We start from the raw sequence: 15,871 nt of genomic DNA on the forward strand, positions 1-15,871 counted from the left end.
AATTAAAAGGAATGCTTTTGGGACTATATTTTCATTCAGGCCATTTCTATTTTTGCCCTTGGGCTTATCTTTCCTTTTTTTTATAGATAAATAACTGTATTGAGAACACCCTATTCCTTTTACAGCATTATCTTGCCAGGTTTTCCATTTCCCATATCTTCCATCTCACTCCATTCTACCTGACATATACAAGGATCACACTTGTATTCTATTTTAATCTAGAAAAGCAGGTAACTCTTTACCAGCAACCGACTTAAATGCCCCTTGGATAGAAAGTTGGACTATATATAATAATATATATATAATAATAATAAATACAGTTAATATATATTTAAAATACTAGATATTTTAATAGTATCATAGGGGGTGACACTTAACCCGCAATTAAATTGCTTGTTATCATTATATGGGAGCCACCTTGGGAATCCTTCTGATTGAAAATGCATGATAGACATCAAATAAACAAAATTCATAATAAATCATTCCAGCTTCATCCATATACATTAACTAAAAGAGTTGATAAAATCCACCTTTTTATCATTCTTTAACTGCCCTGATTGTAAATTTGGCAAGAGGTTAATGGATACAGACAGTTGTGTCACTGTCTCAAGTTTGCAGTGTAAAACATCTAAATAACTGCCAGTCTCACAGCCTAATCCTATACATGTCTACTCAGAAGTAAGTCCCACTAAAGTCAATGAAGCTTACTCCTAGGAAAGCGTGGAAAGGATTGGGCTGTCATTTGTATCTTGTCTTGTTCTTCATCCAAGAAACGCAAGGCCTTACATGTGGTCATTTTATTATTGTATTTTTCATTTGTTGTTGGCATCCTTCAGTCTCGGAAGACTATGGTGTCACGCTCTGAATGGTGGTTCTGGAACAGAGTGTCCTCTCCAGTGCGTGAAGCCTGGGTAAAGTAGGTATGGAGGATAGGCTGTTACCCATGCAGCAAATCCCCCCTCTCCACGTCACTGAAATGGTCCAATGGAAAGGCAGAGGGCAATTCGGTTGGTTCCAGCGGCGTCGCAGGAGTTGCCAGAACGTGACTGTGTTCAGCCATGAACTGCCTCAGGGACTCTGGCTCCGGATTTTGCCTTGAGGTTGACTCCTGAAGCCTTTTCCATAACTGGATGTAGCCACAAGGCAGTGGAGGTTTGGGATCAGAGTTTTCCTTCTCTCAGATGAGCTGCCTTCCCAGGCTGACGAGTCCCATCTACCCGGTGGCTGTTTAGTCGCCTCTTACGACAAGTACAGCCAAACTGAGGGCCTATTCTTATCCCCAGCCCCCAGGGGGTTATTTATCATTAAGATATTGATATTCCACCTTTCCATACAAATCACCAAAGGAGGCCTACAACATTATTTAAAACAATATTAAAATACAGTCTAGAATTAACAGTCCAATCTGACCACCTTTCCAACACTAATGCAGCCCCAAGGTAAAGGAACAAACATTTCCTTACCTTGAGGAGGCCTCTGTCACTACCCCCACCACAGTATGCAGCATGTGCCCCATTGGCATGGCTGCTTGTACTGGAAATTAGGTTGGGCTGTAAGTAAAAGAAAGACAATATGCTCATGAGGCAGGAGTTTACAGATTTCCTTACTCTGCTACCTAACAGAGTAGGTAGACCCCAGCCTGCACTTAGATTCATCACAAGCCTTTCTCCACCATGCTCCATTTGTTGTTCCCACTGTTTTATCACCCTGAGCTCCAGAAAATCAGGGAGTCATTTGGGCCTTCTCCTGAGGAGTAATCATGCCAATTGAGATCTGATGTAGTGTAAAGGTTAAGCGCCTGAGCTGCAAATCAGAACTGCCCTGGCTGAATTCTTGCTCTGCTATCATAAACTCACTAGATAACCTTAAGCAAGCTGCTCCCTCTTAGTCTCAACCTTCCCCATCTGCAATATGGGATAATAATACCTTCCAGCCAGGGCTGTTGTAAAGACTACTATGAAATCATTAATATGAAACACTTTGAACTCTTGGAAGTGCTGTACACATTCATATTTCTAAAGCTCTGTGTTCCCCCTGTGTTATTTCCCCAATCCAGAGATCAACAAGGGATTTACAGAACTGGCTGCTATGGCAGTAGGACACTTACTCAGGGCTGTCAAAAAACATCTTGGATCCCTCAGCCTCTGGGGCTTATGTGTGGACCTTTCTAATAAACATACCTGCTGCAACCCCTGTAGAGGTAAGACATTGCAAATAAGTGCCTAAAACCAAGAAGAAGAAGAGTTCTGCTGGATTAGGCCAAAGGTCCATCCAGTTCAGCATCCTGCTTCCCAGAATGGCCCACCAGCTGCCTCTGGAAAGACCATAAGTAAGAGAGAAAGGCACACCCCTCTCCTGCTGTTGCTCCCCTGCAGCTGGTAATCAGAGGGACACTGCATCTAAACCTAGAGGTAGTGTACAGCCATTGTGAATTCCAGATCACCACAATCCCATCCTCAATAACAGTGTTTCTCAAATTTCAGGTGGGTCCCCATTCATTTCAATATTTTATTTTTAATATATTAGACTTGATGCTAACATGGTACATGACTGCATTTGGGGAAATGTTACAGATCTGTACTTTTAACGGATTGCTATGTATATACTTTTAACAATGATAGTAAATGGAACTTACTCCTGGGTATGTGTGGGTAGGACTGCAGCCTGGAATTGTTAAAAATTTTCCTGCTTGATGATGTCATTTCCGGTCACAACATCACTTCCGGTGGGTCCTGACAGATTATCATTGTTAAAAGTGGGTCCCTGTGCTAAAAGTTTGAGAACCACTGCTCTACAAAATAAATCAATTAATAAAAACAAAATCAATTCACTAAATGGCTCCTTGTCCCAAAAGGGCTGACTTTCTAAAAAGAAGCAGAAGAAACACCAGCAAACAGTCACCAGGAAAGACACTGAGCTGAGGTAAAGAGGGGCAGTTATTCTTCTCCTACTACTTGAAAAAAGTGCCTCTTTGCCCTGCTAGCAGGGATAATTACCAAAACTCATACAATGGATCAACTTTCTTTAATCAAGTGATTTCCTCTGTGTCATCATGTGGAATGAAATAGTATGTGCAAGAACCAGCCCATGGTAAATGAAACTGTTGCAAGAAACTGTGGGATGTGTTAGTGACACATGAAAACAATATTTTAGACCTGAAACGTTTCCAATGGTTTGATTTTATTAACCCCATTCCTGCCGGAACCCACCCAGAACAGAACTGGCTGGAATGGACTCATTATAGTGCAACAAACAGTGGAATCTGTTGGAGACAGTATTTTGGAAATAAGATGTATACATTATTAAAATTGTATTAACGTCATCTCAATCAAGGCCCATTTTTAAGGAACAATAGATTAAAATTACTGGCTTGAAGGCACCAAATAAAGCCAGATTCACACACCAGAAAAGGCCAGGTGGAAAGGACAGAATGAGTCAGAAAGCCGCCCCCCCATCCATGTTCCTACGCATTGGCTTTTACGCTGTGCAAAATAACTCTGTTCATCCCCAAAATGTCACAATTTTCAAGGCTGTTTCTTAGGTGTGTGAAAGCGAAGACCTAATTTTTCAAAAGTAGCTTCAGGTGGCAGAGCAGGACTGGGGCATTGCCACGTGGAACTGCTCCTCCTTTCTCCAGCGTGTGCTTTTATGTTTCAACAGGCAGAAATCCAACAGATGCAGATTTTTCCCTGCAGGGAGATGAAAGCCTGCAAAGGGCTGCGTTTCTGCGGCTGAGATGCCCGGTGGAGCCCTGCCACGGAGAGAAGAGGTGCCAGCCTTCGAGGCACTGGAGGAAGGAGGGCGCCGGATTTTGCAAGGAGCCGGGCGGGGCCCCTGCGGCCCCTCCCAAAGCCGCCCACCCCCTTTCCCGCTCCGCTCTGTGGGGCATCTGGCCAGCCACGCGCTCGCTGATCCCACCCATGTGGCCCGATGCCAAGGGCAGGGTTGGGTGAGCGTGGTACGTGGGGAGATGTGGATGAACTAAATTGGTCAAAAAAAGAGCGAGACAGACAGAAGAGGAAACTCCCGGAGGAGGCAGCAGCAGCAGCAGCAGCAGCAGCAAGGGGTGGGGAGACCGCCTGTACTGCACCTCCGGCCTCCAGCAGCTCTGCCAGGTATCCATCCCAGGGCGGGAGCCGGGGGCCAAACTCCTGGGTTGGGGGGCAGTCCTGGAGAGTTCTTGGAGTAGCTGGAAACTCCTGATCTGGCGGGCGGGGGAGGGAAAGCCACACCGAGTTGGAAGAGCGGGCAGCCCAGGCTTGGCCAGAGTTGGGGGGGGGGGGAGAAGGCAGTGAACTCCAGGCACGGTCTCTTCGGTTCGTGATCGATTGGAAGAGACGGGGAGAGGCACCAAACGTGACGCCTTGGACGGGGGAAGAACAGCAGCCCAGCAGGAGACCACTCCCTCGATCGGGTTGCCAGCCCCTCCCCCTGCATCAACCCAGGAGAGCCCCTCGTTCCACTCCCCTCCCCTCAAAAGCCACCCCCCATCTCCCCCCAAGAGAACCCAGGAGTCCGGAATGCCTCCCCCCCCCCCCGTGCAGAGACCCCGATTGCTGGCCGCTCCCTTCAGGCCGCCGCTCGTCCTGTTGCTTGCGGTCCATTTGGGCCAACTCAGCCGGGTTTGCAAAGGCAGGAAGAGACACTCGTTTCCACCCTTTAGTGGCGTAGCTGCGGGGGCGCAAAGGGCTAGGTTTTGCAGGGAGCCTCACCGCTGTGTGCAAGGGCCCCTTTCCCTCCCCTTCTGAGCCATTCCAGGCGGGGGGGGGGAAAAGCAAAACAAGCAAAAAGAGGGGCTATGGCCCCTTGCACGCTACGGTGCGGCTCCCTGCAAAACTTAGTGCTTCCCCCCCAGCTACGCCACTGAGCCGGGTGATGGAAAGAAATACGCCTCTCCCAAGCGTAGCGGGATCTCTGGCTGCGCCAGAGGTGGAGTGAAGGAAAGTCTGAGACTCCTGACGAGGTTTCGTCTGTCTGCCGTCTAGTGTGTGCGTGTCCGGGGGGGGGGGGGTGAATCATGTACAAAACACGATCCAGATCGTTTTCACATGAGGTTAAAAACTGTTTGCAGGAGCCCCTGGCTACAATTCTATGCACACTTTTCAGGTAGCAAGCCTCATTGAACATAATGGGACTTACTTTTGAGTAGACCTCCTTAGGATCAGGCTGCCTAACGCTACAGTAACATTTGTAATGCCTAGAATGTTGCTGGTGTTATCTACAAACCCCCCCCCCCCCATTTGTGACTGAAACAGGTAGAGAGGTTGAAAAGCCATTAAGTAGTCTTGAATGGTGGAGAAAGGATCTAGGTGTTGTTAGAGTCATGCAGACGCCATTCCCAAAGAGATGTGTAGTATGCAGTTGAGGGGGAAATAAATCACACTTGTTTAATAAAAAACAGACTAACATACAATGCATGTTTGCTCAGAAGTAATTCCCACTGTGTCAACTAGGACCTATTCCTCCCTAGTGGAGCTTACTTCAGAGTAAACATGAACCAAATACACTGTATGGGCATTTTCCACTCTGTCTGCAAGTTCTGGTAAGTTTGCAGATCTTATACTGTGCATGTGAGATTCAAGTTATGCTGTTTTTTAAAGTATCCTTGTAGAACATCTGAGCTCTTGGAAGGAAGTCTGCTTTGATTGAGCAGTTCCGCTTGTGCACACCTAGGGTTGTGTATCTGTGCATCTCAATCCTGTGTGTTGGAGTGGGCTGTTAATTGCTAATAAACTCATCCAGCAACTTTGGTGGCCCAGAGGCAATTTCACAAGTGAAGAATGTCTTTATAGGCTGGAATGCATCACTTGTGGCTGTTGTTCATGCAAGACTGAAAGGAGAAAAGAACCATTACAAAAATGTTAATTCCAGTCCCCATAGCTTTCCCATCCAGTTTACAAATGAAGGAAATTAGGGGGGGGGGGTATAAATGTCACTTGCATAGAGGAGGAAGCAAAATAGAATGAAAGCCAACCACAAAAACACAAGTAGCAGAGAAATAGATAAACTCTGTTATCAGTACACATGCTTCTTTTGTACTTCCTGGATTCTCCCTTTGCCGTCTGACAAGCCATTTGAGGGCCTTCAATGGGGTTGAGAGGGTGGAAACTCAGTTAGGCTGTTGCTACCTCCACCCCTGGCGAGCCCGCTGCTCACATGACTGCAACATCTGGATCATATTAGGCAAGGCCTGAAGCCACAGGAATGTGAGCTGGGTGGATGAGCTGAGATCCTGGCCCCCTCCAGGGTGAGGAGGAAATCCACATCCAAGGAGGGCTTTGAGCTCCAAACATCCTGGGACAGAGCAAAACTGATGAAGTCTGGGTAATGGCCTGGAAGGAAATGTCCGATGTGTATGTATTGCGGAGATGGGATTTGTGAGCCCTTCAGGAGAGATGTGGCAACTAGTGACTTAGAATGGGGGGGACTGGGGGAGGGGTTCAGGATTTCTGGGTTGCCTGTAGGTAGGATTCTGAGCTGTGGCAGGAATGGGTGGTGCTGGGAGTTGGATGGGGAGTGGGAGAGTGAGGTGGGACTGAAAACCTGGCTTCCTCTGTTCCCTGGGAGGACAGTAATATCACTTAGAGAAGAGCGGGGGCAGAAGCTGGTTGAAGGAGTACATGGGAAACCTGGCTTTGGAGAACCTTGTTAGAGACTATGTGGATTTTGCGAACTCTGGACCCGAGATTAATAGAAAACACCTCTTTTACAAGTGTTTATTTAATGCTGCCTCCCCTTTTCTTCCCAGCATCCAATTGCAAGAATGAGTTTCCTCCTTTTTGCAGTCACTGCTCTCCACGTCCTCATTCTCATTTTACTCTTCGTGGCTACATTGGACAAGGTGAGGAGGGGAGTCCAAAGCCCTGGCTTACAGTCCACCTATTGCAAGCCTGTAGTTCAGGGTTGATCAGCTAGTGGCCCATGAGCTGGATCAGGCCCCTGAAACAACTTTCCCTGGGCCAACTAACTTTTAATCATGGTATGGCAAAAAAAAAAAAAAAAAATAGAAATAAAAATGGCTTACTGGTAAGGAAAAGAAACAATCACTCTCGCTCTGGGTATTTTGATGTACTGATTCATGCACCTTCTGGAATGGCCAAGAACCACTGTCTGCCTGTTTCTTGAGGAGATCTCTCAGGAATTCTTTACTGTTTGGTGATACCAGCTTTCTTATGGAGCCAGCCATCTTGGTGTCCCCTTGGATAGTTCTGGTTCTTGGACTCTGTCCAAAGAAGCCTTTGAGAGTAAATACATTGGCCATCCTTGCTCTAAATAACCAGTGGCCACTAGGCTAGAGCTCAGTACCTGGTCTGCATTCTTCTGGTCCCTGTAGTAGTTTTAAAACCCAGCTATAATTTTATTTTTAGAAGTCCAGATCTGGCATCCTTAGTAACAACATATTCTTGACTGTCCCCCTCCCAACTGAAGAAAAGTGGAGCTATTTTCCTCAGACTGGTCACTGTGCCAGAGTATGCATTTGAGCTTGCACTTGGGGGATGGATACTCAGTTTATTCTAGAAGCACTTCTGCACAAACTTCTCTGTCTTCATTAAGCCCTGAGAAGTGTTCCTCTGAGAGTTGGCAGTCTGTTGAAAATGAAAATGGAACCTGCTAACATAAGTAATGAACTGTACTATGAGCATGAGTTTCACTTCCACTTTGCATAGACATTATAGGTGACCCAAAAAAAACAGAACCCACAAATCTTTGAATAAAACTGTCAATTTCAATTTTTCATCTTTTTTCTTTCTGGGTATACAAGTCAACTTTGTGCATGAAATATTGGAACAATAATCTTCCCCAATATGTCTTGGTCAACCAAGGAAAAGACATTTCTTGAAATTTACTGGACCTTTGTAGGATTTAATAAAATTTTTATGGGTTCTGTTTTTTTTGGGTCACCCTGTATTTAAAAAATCATTTAATAGCTCCAATTTAATGCTATGCTCTGACTGCAACCTGAAGCAGCAATTGAAACTAGACCCATAAACATCTGAATCCTACATTGTTTTAGGATCAAGCAGCTTGTTACATCAGTAAAATAAATCTTGTTTTTTGTTATCTAAATAGTAGTGGGGGAAAGTGGGGGCTTTTTGCCATCCTCTCAATCCAGATCTTCCATCTCCACAGCTGCTATTTGAATAATAAAAGTCAAGCACATCTGTGCCAATCTTGTGGTTGGTATAGCATGTAGCTTGGTATTGTGTGTGAGCCTAAGAGGTCTGCCTGGGATAGATAGCTGAGGGAACAGGCTTTGACAACTTCATTTGCCACAGTTGCGGTGGCCTCTGAGGAAGGATGATCTCACCCCTTCTCTTCCCTTCTGTGTCATTTCTTGCTTGTCCTCACACAGGGCTTAAAAAAATGAACTGAAAACATGAGATTCCCAACTCCAAAATTGTTTCACAGAATGCAAATGTAAGGGGGAACTGCAGGGAAGAATTGGTGACCTGGAATGCTGAGCCCTTCACCTGATTCTTACCCTATATTAGCCATTTGTGGCCCAAAAGAGGGGGAAAAGAACAACCTTTGGTAAAGGTTTTCTGTTTCCTCAGTCACCTCAAGGTAGTCCTTATTCAGCAATGCTCAAAAAATCAACCACACTGCTTAGTCCCCCTGGCTTTAGCATTTTATTAATTTCAATTTTTCCCTCTTCCAGTCTTGGTGGGTTCTACCTGATCACCAAAGTGTTAACATCTGGTATGACTGCCTACTTAGGAATAGTACCGCTGAAACCTGGGTCTGTCACTCGGTTTCAGACAGTGGTGAGTACTGAAGAAGTTAGTGTAAATCTTGTGGGGATGAATCCCTGGATTAATCCTGAGGAATGCTGCATTCACACAGTCTCCTGACTCTTGCTTTTTCGTCCTTCCTAGAGTGGCTGTCTGCAGTCCAGGCCTTTATGGTTTTAAGTCTTCTATTCTCCAGCTTTGCCTTCATCATCTTCATGTGCCAGCTCTACACCATGAAGCGGGGAAGTCTGTTTTATGCCACTGGAATCTTCCAGCTACTTACAGGTAAGGGTCTGTTGCAGTGATTTGCTCTTTAGAATTCAGCTTAATTTATCTCTGGGTGGATATCAGATCTCACAGGGAGATGGGGTGCAGAGGAGCTGGGCAGGAGAGGTCTGTCTGGGATAGATAGCTGAGGGAACAGGCTTTGACAACTTCATTTGCCACAGTTGCGGTGGCCTCTGAGGAAGGATGATCTCACCCCTTTTCCCTTCTGTGCCATTTCTTGCTTGTCCTCACACAGGGCTTAAAAAAATGAACTGGAGGAACAGAGCATACTGGGTTCTTTCTGTACATTTTACAGAAAACTCACATGGAGGACAAGCAAGGAGGTGGAATGGAAAGAGTGGAATTTTCTTGCCCCACGATTCCACACTGATGTGAGGGAGGGAAGAATGGGGTGGCTCTCAGAGCAACACAGGTTTGATTTTATTTTTTTTTTAAAGCGAAAGGAGCTGGTAGTGCTGCCAGCTTCTTTGGCTTTGAAAAAAGCTTTAAAAAAGGACAGCAGGGGCAGTGGATAGCAGCAGCACCTCCACAGTTATGTTGCCCAGGGCACTTTTCTCTCTTGACCCCACCTAGGTACACCAGTGAGCATCAGATACTCCCAAAATTTGGACTTGGGCAAATGTACAAAGGAGTGTCTATGAGACCCTGCTTTATACAACCTGTAGGCATAGGCCCTGCTTTACCTGTGGGATTGGATACTTGGAGTAATTTGAGCCATTTGAATTTTCCACTTCTGAGAATCAAGTGAACTGAATGGTCTAATGATCAGTAGCTCAAAGGCAGGTCCTTTGTTTACCTGCTAGTTAGGGAAGAAGATACTCAAACAGTAGACAACAATACACACATGGCTACTGTCTGTGAACAACTCAGCAGCCCCTTCCAGTTGGTGATGTATCACAGAAGCCGCTGACAGAATAAAAAGGTCCCAAACAGGTTTAAAAAAGGGGGGGGGGAATCAAGAATTTTCACCTCAGCTGGGAAGGTTCATATAAGCAGAGGCAGTCCCTGAGATCAGGACTCCATCTGTTTATGGGTTTCAAGATCGGAATCAGCAAACCGGACTTGGAAATAAACTGACAGCCAGTGCAGTATTTCAAAATAGGTGATACATGATTATAATACACCTGTCAACAAGAAAGTGGCAGTATTTTGCACTAGCTGACGGTTCCACGCCATTTTCAAAGACAATCAGTCACATGTAGAGCGCATTGTAGCAGTCTACGCTGAAAGTCACTGAAGCATGAATGGCTTAGTTTGTTAATTTATACCAAGACATTTTTTGCTATAGATTTAAAAAAAAAGACAATGCATTATTAAAAATTGACATTGTAAGAAAAACACAGCAGAACAGATACATTTCAACCATGCTCATCAAAACGATATAATCTTCAGTGCCCTTCTGGAGGCAGGTAGTGAGGGGTGCAGGTGGGAGGTCATTCTGAAGTTTGGGGGCCATTCCCAAGAAGGCCCCTGTAGACACTCACTGTACATATAAAGAACGGGAAACATGAAGGAGGACTGACATGGAGGTCCTCCAAAATAGATCCAAAATAGGTATATGTATAGGTATAGTATATGTAGGAAGAGGTATTCTTGACATACTTTGGGGAAAACCACTTAGGGTTTTGAAGGTCAAAATCAGGACCTTGAGTTGAAACTGGAAACTAGTAACCTGCGAAAATAATACAAGATCACAGGACATGATCAGACAAAACCCTGTTGGTTGAGTTTGAGTATCACATGAGGCAAAGTGACATTGAGGGGAGGGGGTAGAAGCTAGCCTTGTGAGGAAGAAGTGAGACAAGTGATGTAGGAGGAGTTGTGCAGGTATACCTTGTGCCCCAAGCACACTAATTTTAACTAGGAGAGCACTGTTTTTTGGGTAGATCTACTAAGTAAATAATTACCTGAAAGGTTTTATATGCCATCCTCTCTTGGCACTGAAGGGGACGCAGGGATATCTGTTGTGGATCTCAATAAGTGTGTCGGTGGCTCAGGATGCCCTTTAATGTTATAAAAGATGAAGCAGCTTGCAGGCTGAAGCCACTATGGGGAGCAAGATGGAGTCAGGGACCCAATGCTAACTTTCTGTCTGGCTCTCTTCCTAGCTTTATCAGTGTTCACAGCTGCTCTGATCTATACTGTTCATGTGGATGAGTTCCAGGTTACTCGGGAAAAGGGTGGCTCCTTCGGCTATTGCTTTGTGCTGGCATGGCTCTCCTTCCCTCTGGCTCTCGTCAGCGGAATTGTCTACATCCATCTTCGAAAAAAGGAGTGACTGTCCACCAGGAGGACTCTTCATTTGCCCTGGAAAGGGGCCTGTTCTTCTTTGACTTTAGCTCTGTATTAACTCTTTGCTGTTTTCAAAGGCAGTCATGGTACAAAATCATACGCGATGAGTGGCTTGACCCATGGAGTTTATCGCACTGTGGGTATATTACCTTGCACTGGGCATTTCCTTGGTCTCTGAGATGTTATCATGCTTTAAGCATGTGAAGTTTTTGCTAGCAAATGATGTGTCTGGATACCATGGTACGTGCTCATTCAGGGAACATGTCACTGTTCTCCACTTTTAGCTCTCTTATACTTGTGTGAGGCTTCAACTAAAAATGGTCACACATTTTTGCAAAAAAATGGAATATATTTTGACCTTTCAAAAATGGGAAGTTGTGAATCCTCCCCCCCCCTTTTAAAAATATTTTGTAGTGTGGCCAACACTATTTTTAATGCTTATTTTTTAAAAATAATGTGTGGGACAATTGATAGGCTCCCCCCCCCCCAATTTCTGTTCCTAAAGTTTGGCAAAGTGAAACACAGACTTACAGACATCTACCATGCTTTTAGAAAACCCTCCTTTTAAAACAGAATACCCTTTTTGTAACATTTTTTTGTTTAACTTGCAACATTTCAACACAGTTGCAGATCAAAATATCAACTGGAGGGGGTGGGAAGCATCTTTTATGCATTCCAGTTGAAAGTCCTGAATCCTTGTTTCAAGAAGAAAATCTGTAGAAATAAGAACGTTGCAGGGGCAACATTATTTTTTTTTTTAATGAATTAGAATTTGCAACAATCTCTTATTTTCTAATTTTGACAGCACAATCCTATGTATGTTTACTCAGAAGTAATTCCCACTGTGCTGGACTTCTGAAAAATGTAGTGGAGTGAGGGGAATGAAACTAATGATAGCTACCCTAATACTAAAGCAACAAGGGGAGGCATATGGCCTGCCTTCCCTCTGGCAATTATGTCCACATGTGCAGCTGAGGTGGAAAGTTTTTTTTTGCCTTCAACAGCCTCCAGGGCAGCTTGCTTGAAAGCATCAGAAACGGGTTCCTTCTGTGAACTATCTGTAACAGTATTATGTGTGCTGACTCCCCCCCCCAACATCCCTTTTTACCTTCTTGTCCTCTATATTTTATATGCATTGAAATATGAAAAACAGTTCAATGAAGTCATGTCTTCTTTTGTGTTTGGAATTATAATCATTCCTATTTACAGATGGTCTGGGATGGGTAAGTGTGGAGAGGGCAAGTGCCCCTCAGACAAGTAACTCATCCATCCCCACATAGCTGAATCATAACTGAAATTAAGCCCGTGATCCTAAACATGCTTATTTGATTATCATTAACTCCCAAAAAAATGGGACATTGCATAGAAAGTATGGTTAGGATGGGAGCATTAAAGTGAAATATTCAGATTTTCCCCTTTCAGAAATCTAAAATATAGGATAAATGCACTTTGTGCCTTTTATGCTCTCCAATATATATTTTTTCTTGTGCTATCACTATTCCAATTTTCCCCATTCCTTGAGAAATGGGGAGTTCCAGGCTGTCTTCGTGGAACTAGTCTGCTTTGAAGAAGACAGCATTTAAGATTTATTGCACTCATTGTAAGTTTACAAAGGTGCCAGTTGATACAGGTGAAGAAGCAGGTATGCAGGCTCAGCCACATTCATAGCACCCTAAATTCTTAAAAAGAAAAACAAGACAAACAAAAAATGCTTTCCTTTACCATAAACCCACAAGCAACTCTGCCGGCTGCTCCCCCTATTTGCCCCAACTTCTTGCATTCAGGCTGGGTAAGCAAGCGTATCTTACTTATGTTTGGATAAAGAGCAGTCTAAGCCCCCCAGGAAGACAAATTTACCACCCGGTGATGTGTTGATGAGCATGTGTGTAATTAAGTACTAAATCTTGGTACTATTTAAAGTTAGCTCTCTACCTGCCACTGAGGAGGTCCTCCTCTTGTATATTGCAAAACTACAAGCAGTCCTAGAAGAAGCAATATTTCTGACACAGATGTTTCAGGGTATATATTTATCTGTCCGGTGCAGAATCTCAGGCTGTTCAAATACATGTCTAGTCCTCAAGACATCTTGAAAATATGTGCAGATCTCATTCCAGTGGTTCACAAACTTTTTAAAGGCCCTAGAGCCTGCTGCCTGATTTCCAAATGTCAAGGGGTATGGCTATAATGGTGATTGGGCAACTGCTCTCCTGCCAAGTAGCGCCTTGTTTAACCCTTGATGCACATAGCCTAATCTGTCCTGTCACGACCCACTGATGGTGGGTTCAGGATCCACAGCTTGAGAACTACAGCAGTATTCAGAGGTGAGGTGATCCATTCCAGATTCTGCACACTGCCCTTCCTCATTGCTTTTTTGATGTGAGAAGCATCTACATGCAAGGAGCTATCCTCGTATGCATTCATAAAGTAGGAGGGGATAGAGATGGTAATATGTGCCATTGCTTTGGTCTTTATGTTTACATTTCTTCTCTCCCCCCCCCACCTCCTCTTTTAACCCCATGAAAATATAAATTGGGAAATGGCTGTTTTCAACTTTTCCCTACTACAGGTGTGGGAGGCTGCAGTTCAGACTCCACTAGATGGGCTACCTTGGTGAAGGGGGGGCGGGATTAGAGATCAGTTGCTTTTCAGAGAGCATAGCCAATTACTGGGGAAGGCACAAATAGGAGGGGTGGGGGAAGATATTCCAGCAATTACCAGTTGAGTGTCACAAGGAAGGCGCGTGGAAGAAGGGAGGATCATCCCAGAAGGGAGTGCTGTTTGTGGACAGGAAGAGTGGCTTGGGTTGTGCTGCATTAGAGAGAGTTGCAAGCTCTCTTGCAACTGTAAGTTGTGCTGCACGTCCAGCAGGTGGCAGTTCTGGGGCCTGGAAAAACGTGCAGAAAGATCATCCCGGGGAGAGAAAAGGGCACACGTCTGAATCAGGAGCTACTGATGTCAAACAGAGAGGCGCACCTCTTGTGTGCGAGATCGACACTTCCCAGGCAGCCCCTGGAAAGGGGGGGATGCTAACATTCTTGGAAGGTGCCAGGGAATGCTGGGCTCCTGCTAGCCTAGGGTGCAAAGTTGCATGGAGGTGAGCAGATGGAGCTTTGGGCAGGGAGCAGTGGAGGGAACAAAAACACCACCAGGAGAACCAATGGATGCTGACTAAAGAGTGTTTCCCTTGTTTTAGCATTACTAGAAACAGCGTAACCCAGAGTTTGTCAAACTGTGGGTTGGGGCATACTAGGTCGGTCACAATCCACTTTCAGGTAGGTCATATAGCACCTAGCTCAGTCGCCACTGAAAATACAGAGCTGCTGGGCAGAGTGGGCTCCAGGTGGGAGAGAGACGTAGTGCTTTGCCCTGAATCGGTGGGAAGATGGGATGCTGGAAAGGGGGGAGGGCTGTGCTTGGCGAAAGATCCAAGCCTGCGTTCTCTGACTTCTGAGTTGGAATGACTGAATTTCGAGCTGTGCAAAATCACAGCACGAGTGCACTACATAAGGGGATCTTTAGCTAATCATGGCTTAGATTTGAAGCCGACATTGATGATGTCACTTCCAGGTCAATGACATAACTTCTGTTGGGTCACAGCGCTAACATGTTTGAAAACTGCTGGCTTAAGAACTGCACCAAAGGGAAGGCTGCTACCTGTTGTTGCAGCTTCTCCCATATGGGTAGCCTTGTGATGAGGTCTTTATCCCTGGCTGCAGCTTTGAAAAACTTGTCACCCTTTATTACCCCGTTACTTTCCTGGAGGAGAGAATAACACTCCACATGCTTCAGTTACTGTTTTGTAGTTACAACAAGGATCAGGGCTACTCAGGCGGTCTGTGCCTTTAGGAGTTGCAGAGAGGGTAGTAGATGGGTCCCATGGAGTGGGAAACACCACCCAGCCTAGCACTGTAGTGACAGGAGATGTTCCACCTGGAAGTTTTCATTCTGTCCAGCTCTTGGGGATACAGAAAGCAGCTGCCACTCTGTCAATGCAGCGATGTCCCCTATAAGTTTGATTCTTACATTGCAGCATTCTGGCTCTAGAGTGCCAGCTTTTATAAAATCCATAAAACCATTCAATAATTTGGTTCAGAAACTACAGCTGTTCCTTTTGTGGTTTCAGCCACTAGAATGTGTGTACTCTGGCTAGTTTGCAGTCTGCAGAAGAAAATGGTTAGCTGGAATGCTAACTTGTTGTATGAGGGATTCTTCATGCCCTAAATTAAAATGTCACATTTCCTGATTTTCTCTAGTAATTGGCATGCTATAGATCACGTGTGAACCTGGTTTCAGTCTTTTATCTGGCCTGGAAGTCTCTAATCGCTCATCTTGCTCTCCAGGTTAGCCTCCTGGGCACCCTGGAATGACTGTAAAGGTTTATAGGAACAGTCCTTTGAACTCCATTTCTAGAAAGAGTCTAGCAAATGTCTACACACACGTAAGGTCTTAGGGCTCAGGAGCACAGTGCCCTGATTATTATTTATAAATAGTTTATTAAATAAAAATTTCTTTCCAGAATTATTTTTTTTGTCTAATGTAATGGTTCTCAAACTATGAAC

The 15,871-nt window shown here is 44.9% G+C and overlaps 1 protein-coding gene across 3 annotated transcripts; it reads left to right on the forward strand.

Annotated features, from left to right (window-relative positions):
• Positions 1 to 2,070: 2,070 nt before the first annotated feature.
• EMP3 (epithelial membrane protein 3 (MAM blood group)) lies at positions 2,071 to 12,464 on the forward strand. 3 transcript variants are annotated; one of them, XM_066628273.1, is made up of 6 exons: positions 2,071 to 2,200; positions 3,661 to 4,115; positions 6,749 to 6,841; positions 8,660 to 8,765; positions 8,877 to 9,017; positions 11,129 to 12,464. In XM_066628273.1, exons 3-6 carry the CDS (start codon positions 6,764 to 6,766, stop codon positions 11,296 to 11,298), a joined length of 495 nt encoding a protein of 164 aa, XP_066484370.1. In that variant the 5' UTR covers positions 2,071 to 2,200; positions 3,661 to 4,115; positions 6,749 to 6,763; the 3' UTR covers positions 11,299 to 12,464. The 3 variants fall into 3 exon arrangements, with proteins under 3 accessions (XP_066484370.1, XP_066484372.1, XP_066484371.1); XM_066628275.1 differs by lacking the exons at positions 2,071 to 2,200; positions 3,661 to 4,115 and adding an exon at positions 6,235 to 6,324; XM_066628274.1 differs by lacking the exons at positions 2,071 to 2,200; positions 3,661 to 4,115 and adding an exon at positions 6,260 to 6,353.
• The last annotated feature ends 3,407 nt before the right edge of the window (positions 12,465 to 15,871 follow it).

This window comes from Tiliqua scincoides, chromosome 5, assembly GCF_035046505.1.
Source record: "Tiliqua scincoides isolate rTilSci1 chromosome 5, rTilSci1.hap2, whole genome shotgun sequence".
Taxonomy (NCBI): domain Eukaryota; kingdom Metazoa; phylum Chordata; class Lepidosauria; order Squamata; family Scincidae; genus Tiliqua; species Tiliqua scincoides.

Excerpts from the sequence above, each read along its gene's own strand:
- EMP3 (XM_066628273.1), top strand. The coding sequence starts at position 6,764 with ATGAGTTTCCTCCTTTTTGCAGTCACTGCTCTCCACGTCCTCATTCTC. Across the intron at positions 6,842-8,659 it reads TCGTGGCTACATTGGACAAG|TCTTGGTGGGTTCTACCTGA; the intron begins GTGAGGAGGGGA and ends TCCCTCTTCCAG. Across the intron at positions 9,018-11,128 it reads AATCTTCCAGCTACTTACAG|CTTTATCAGTGTTCACAGCT; the intron begins GTAAGGGTCTGT and ends CTCTCTTCCTAG.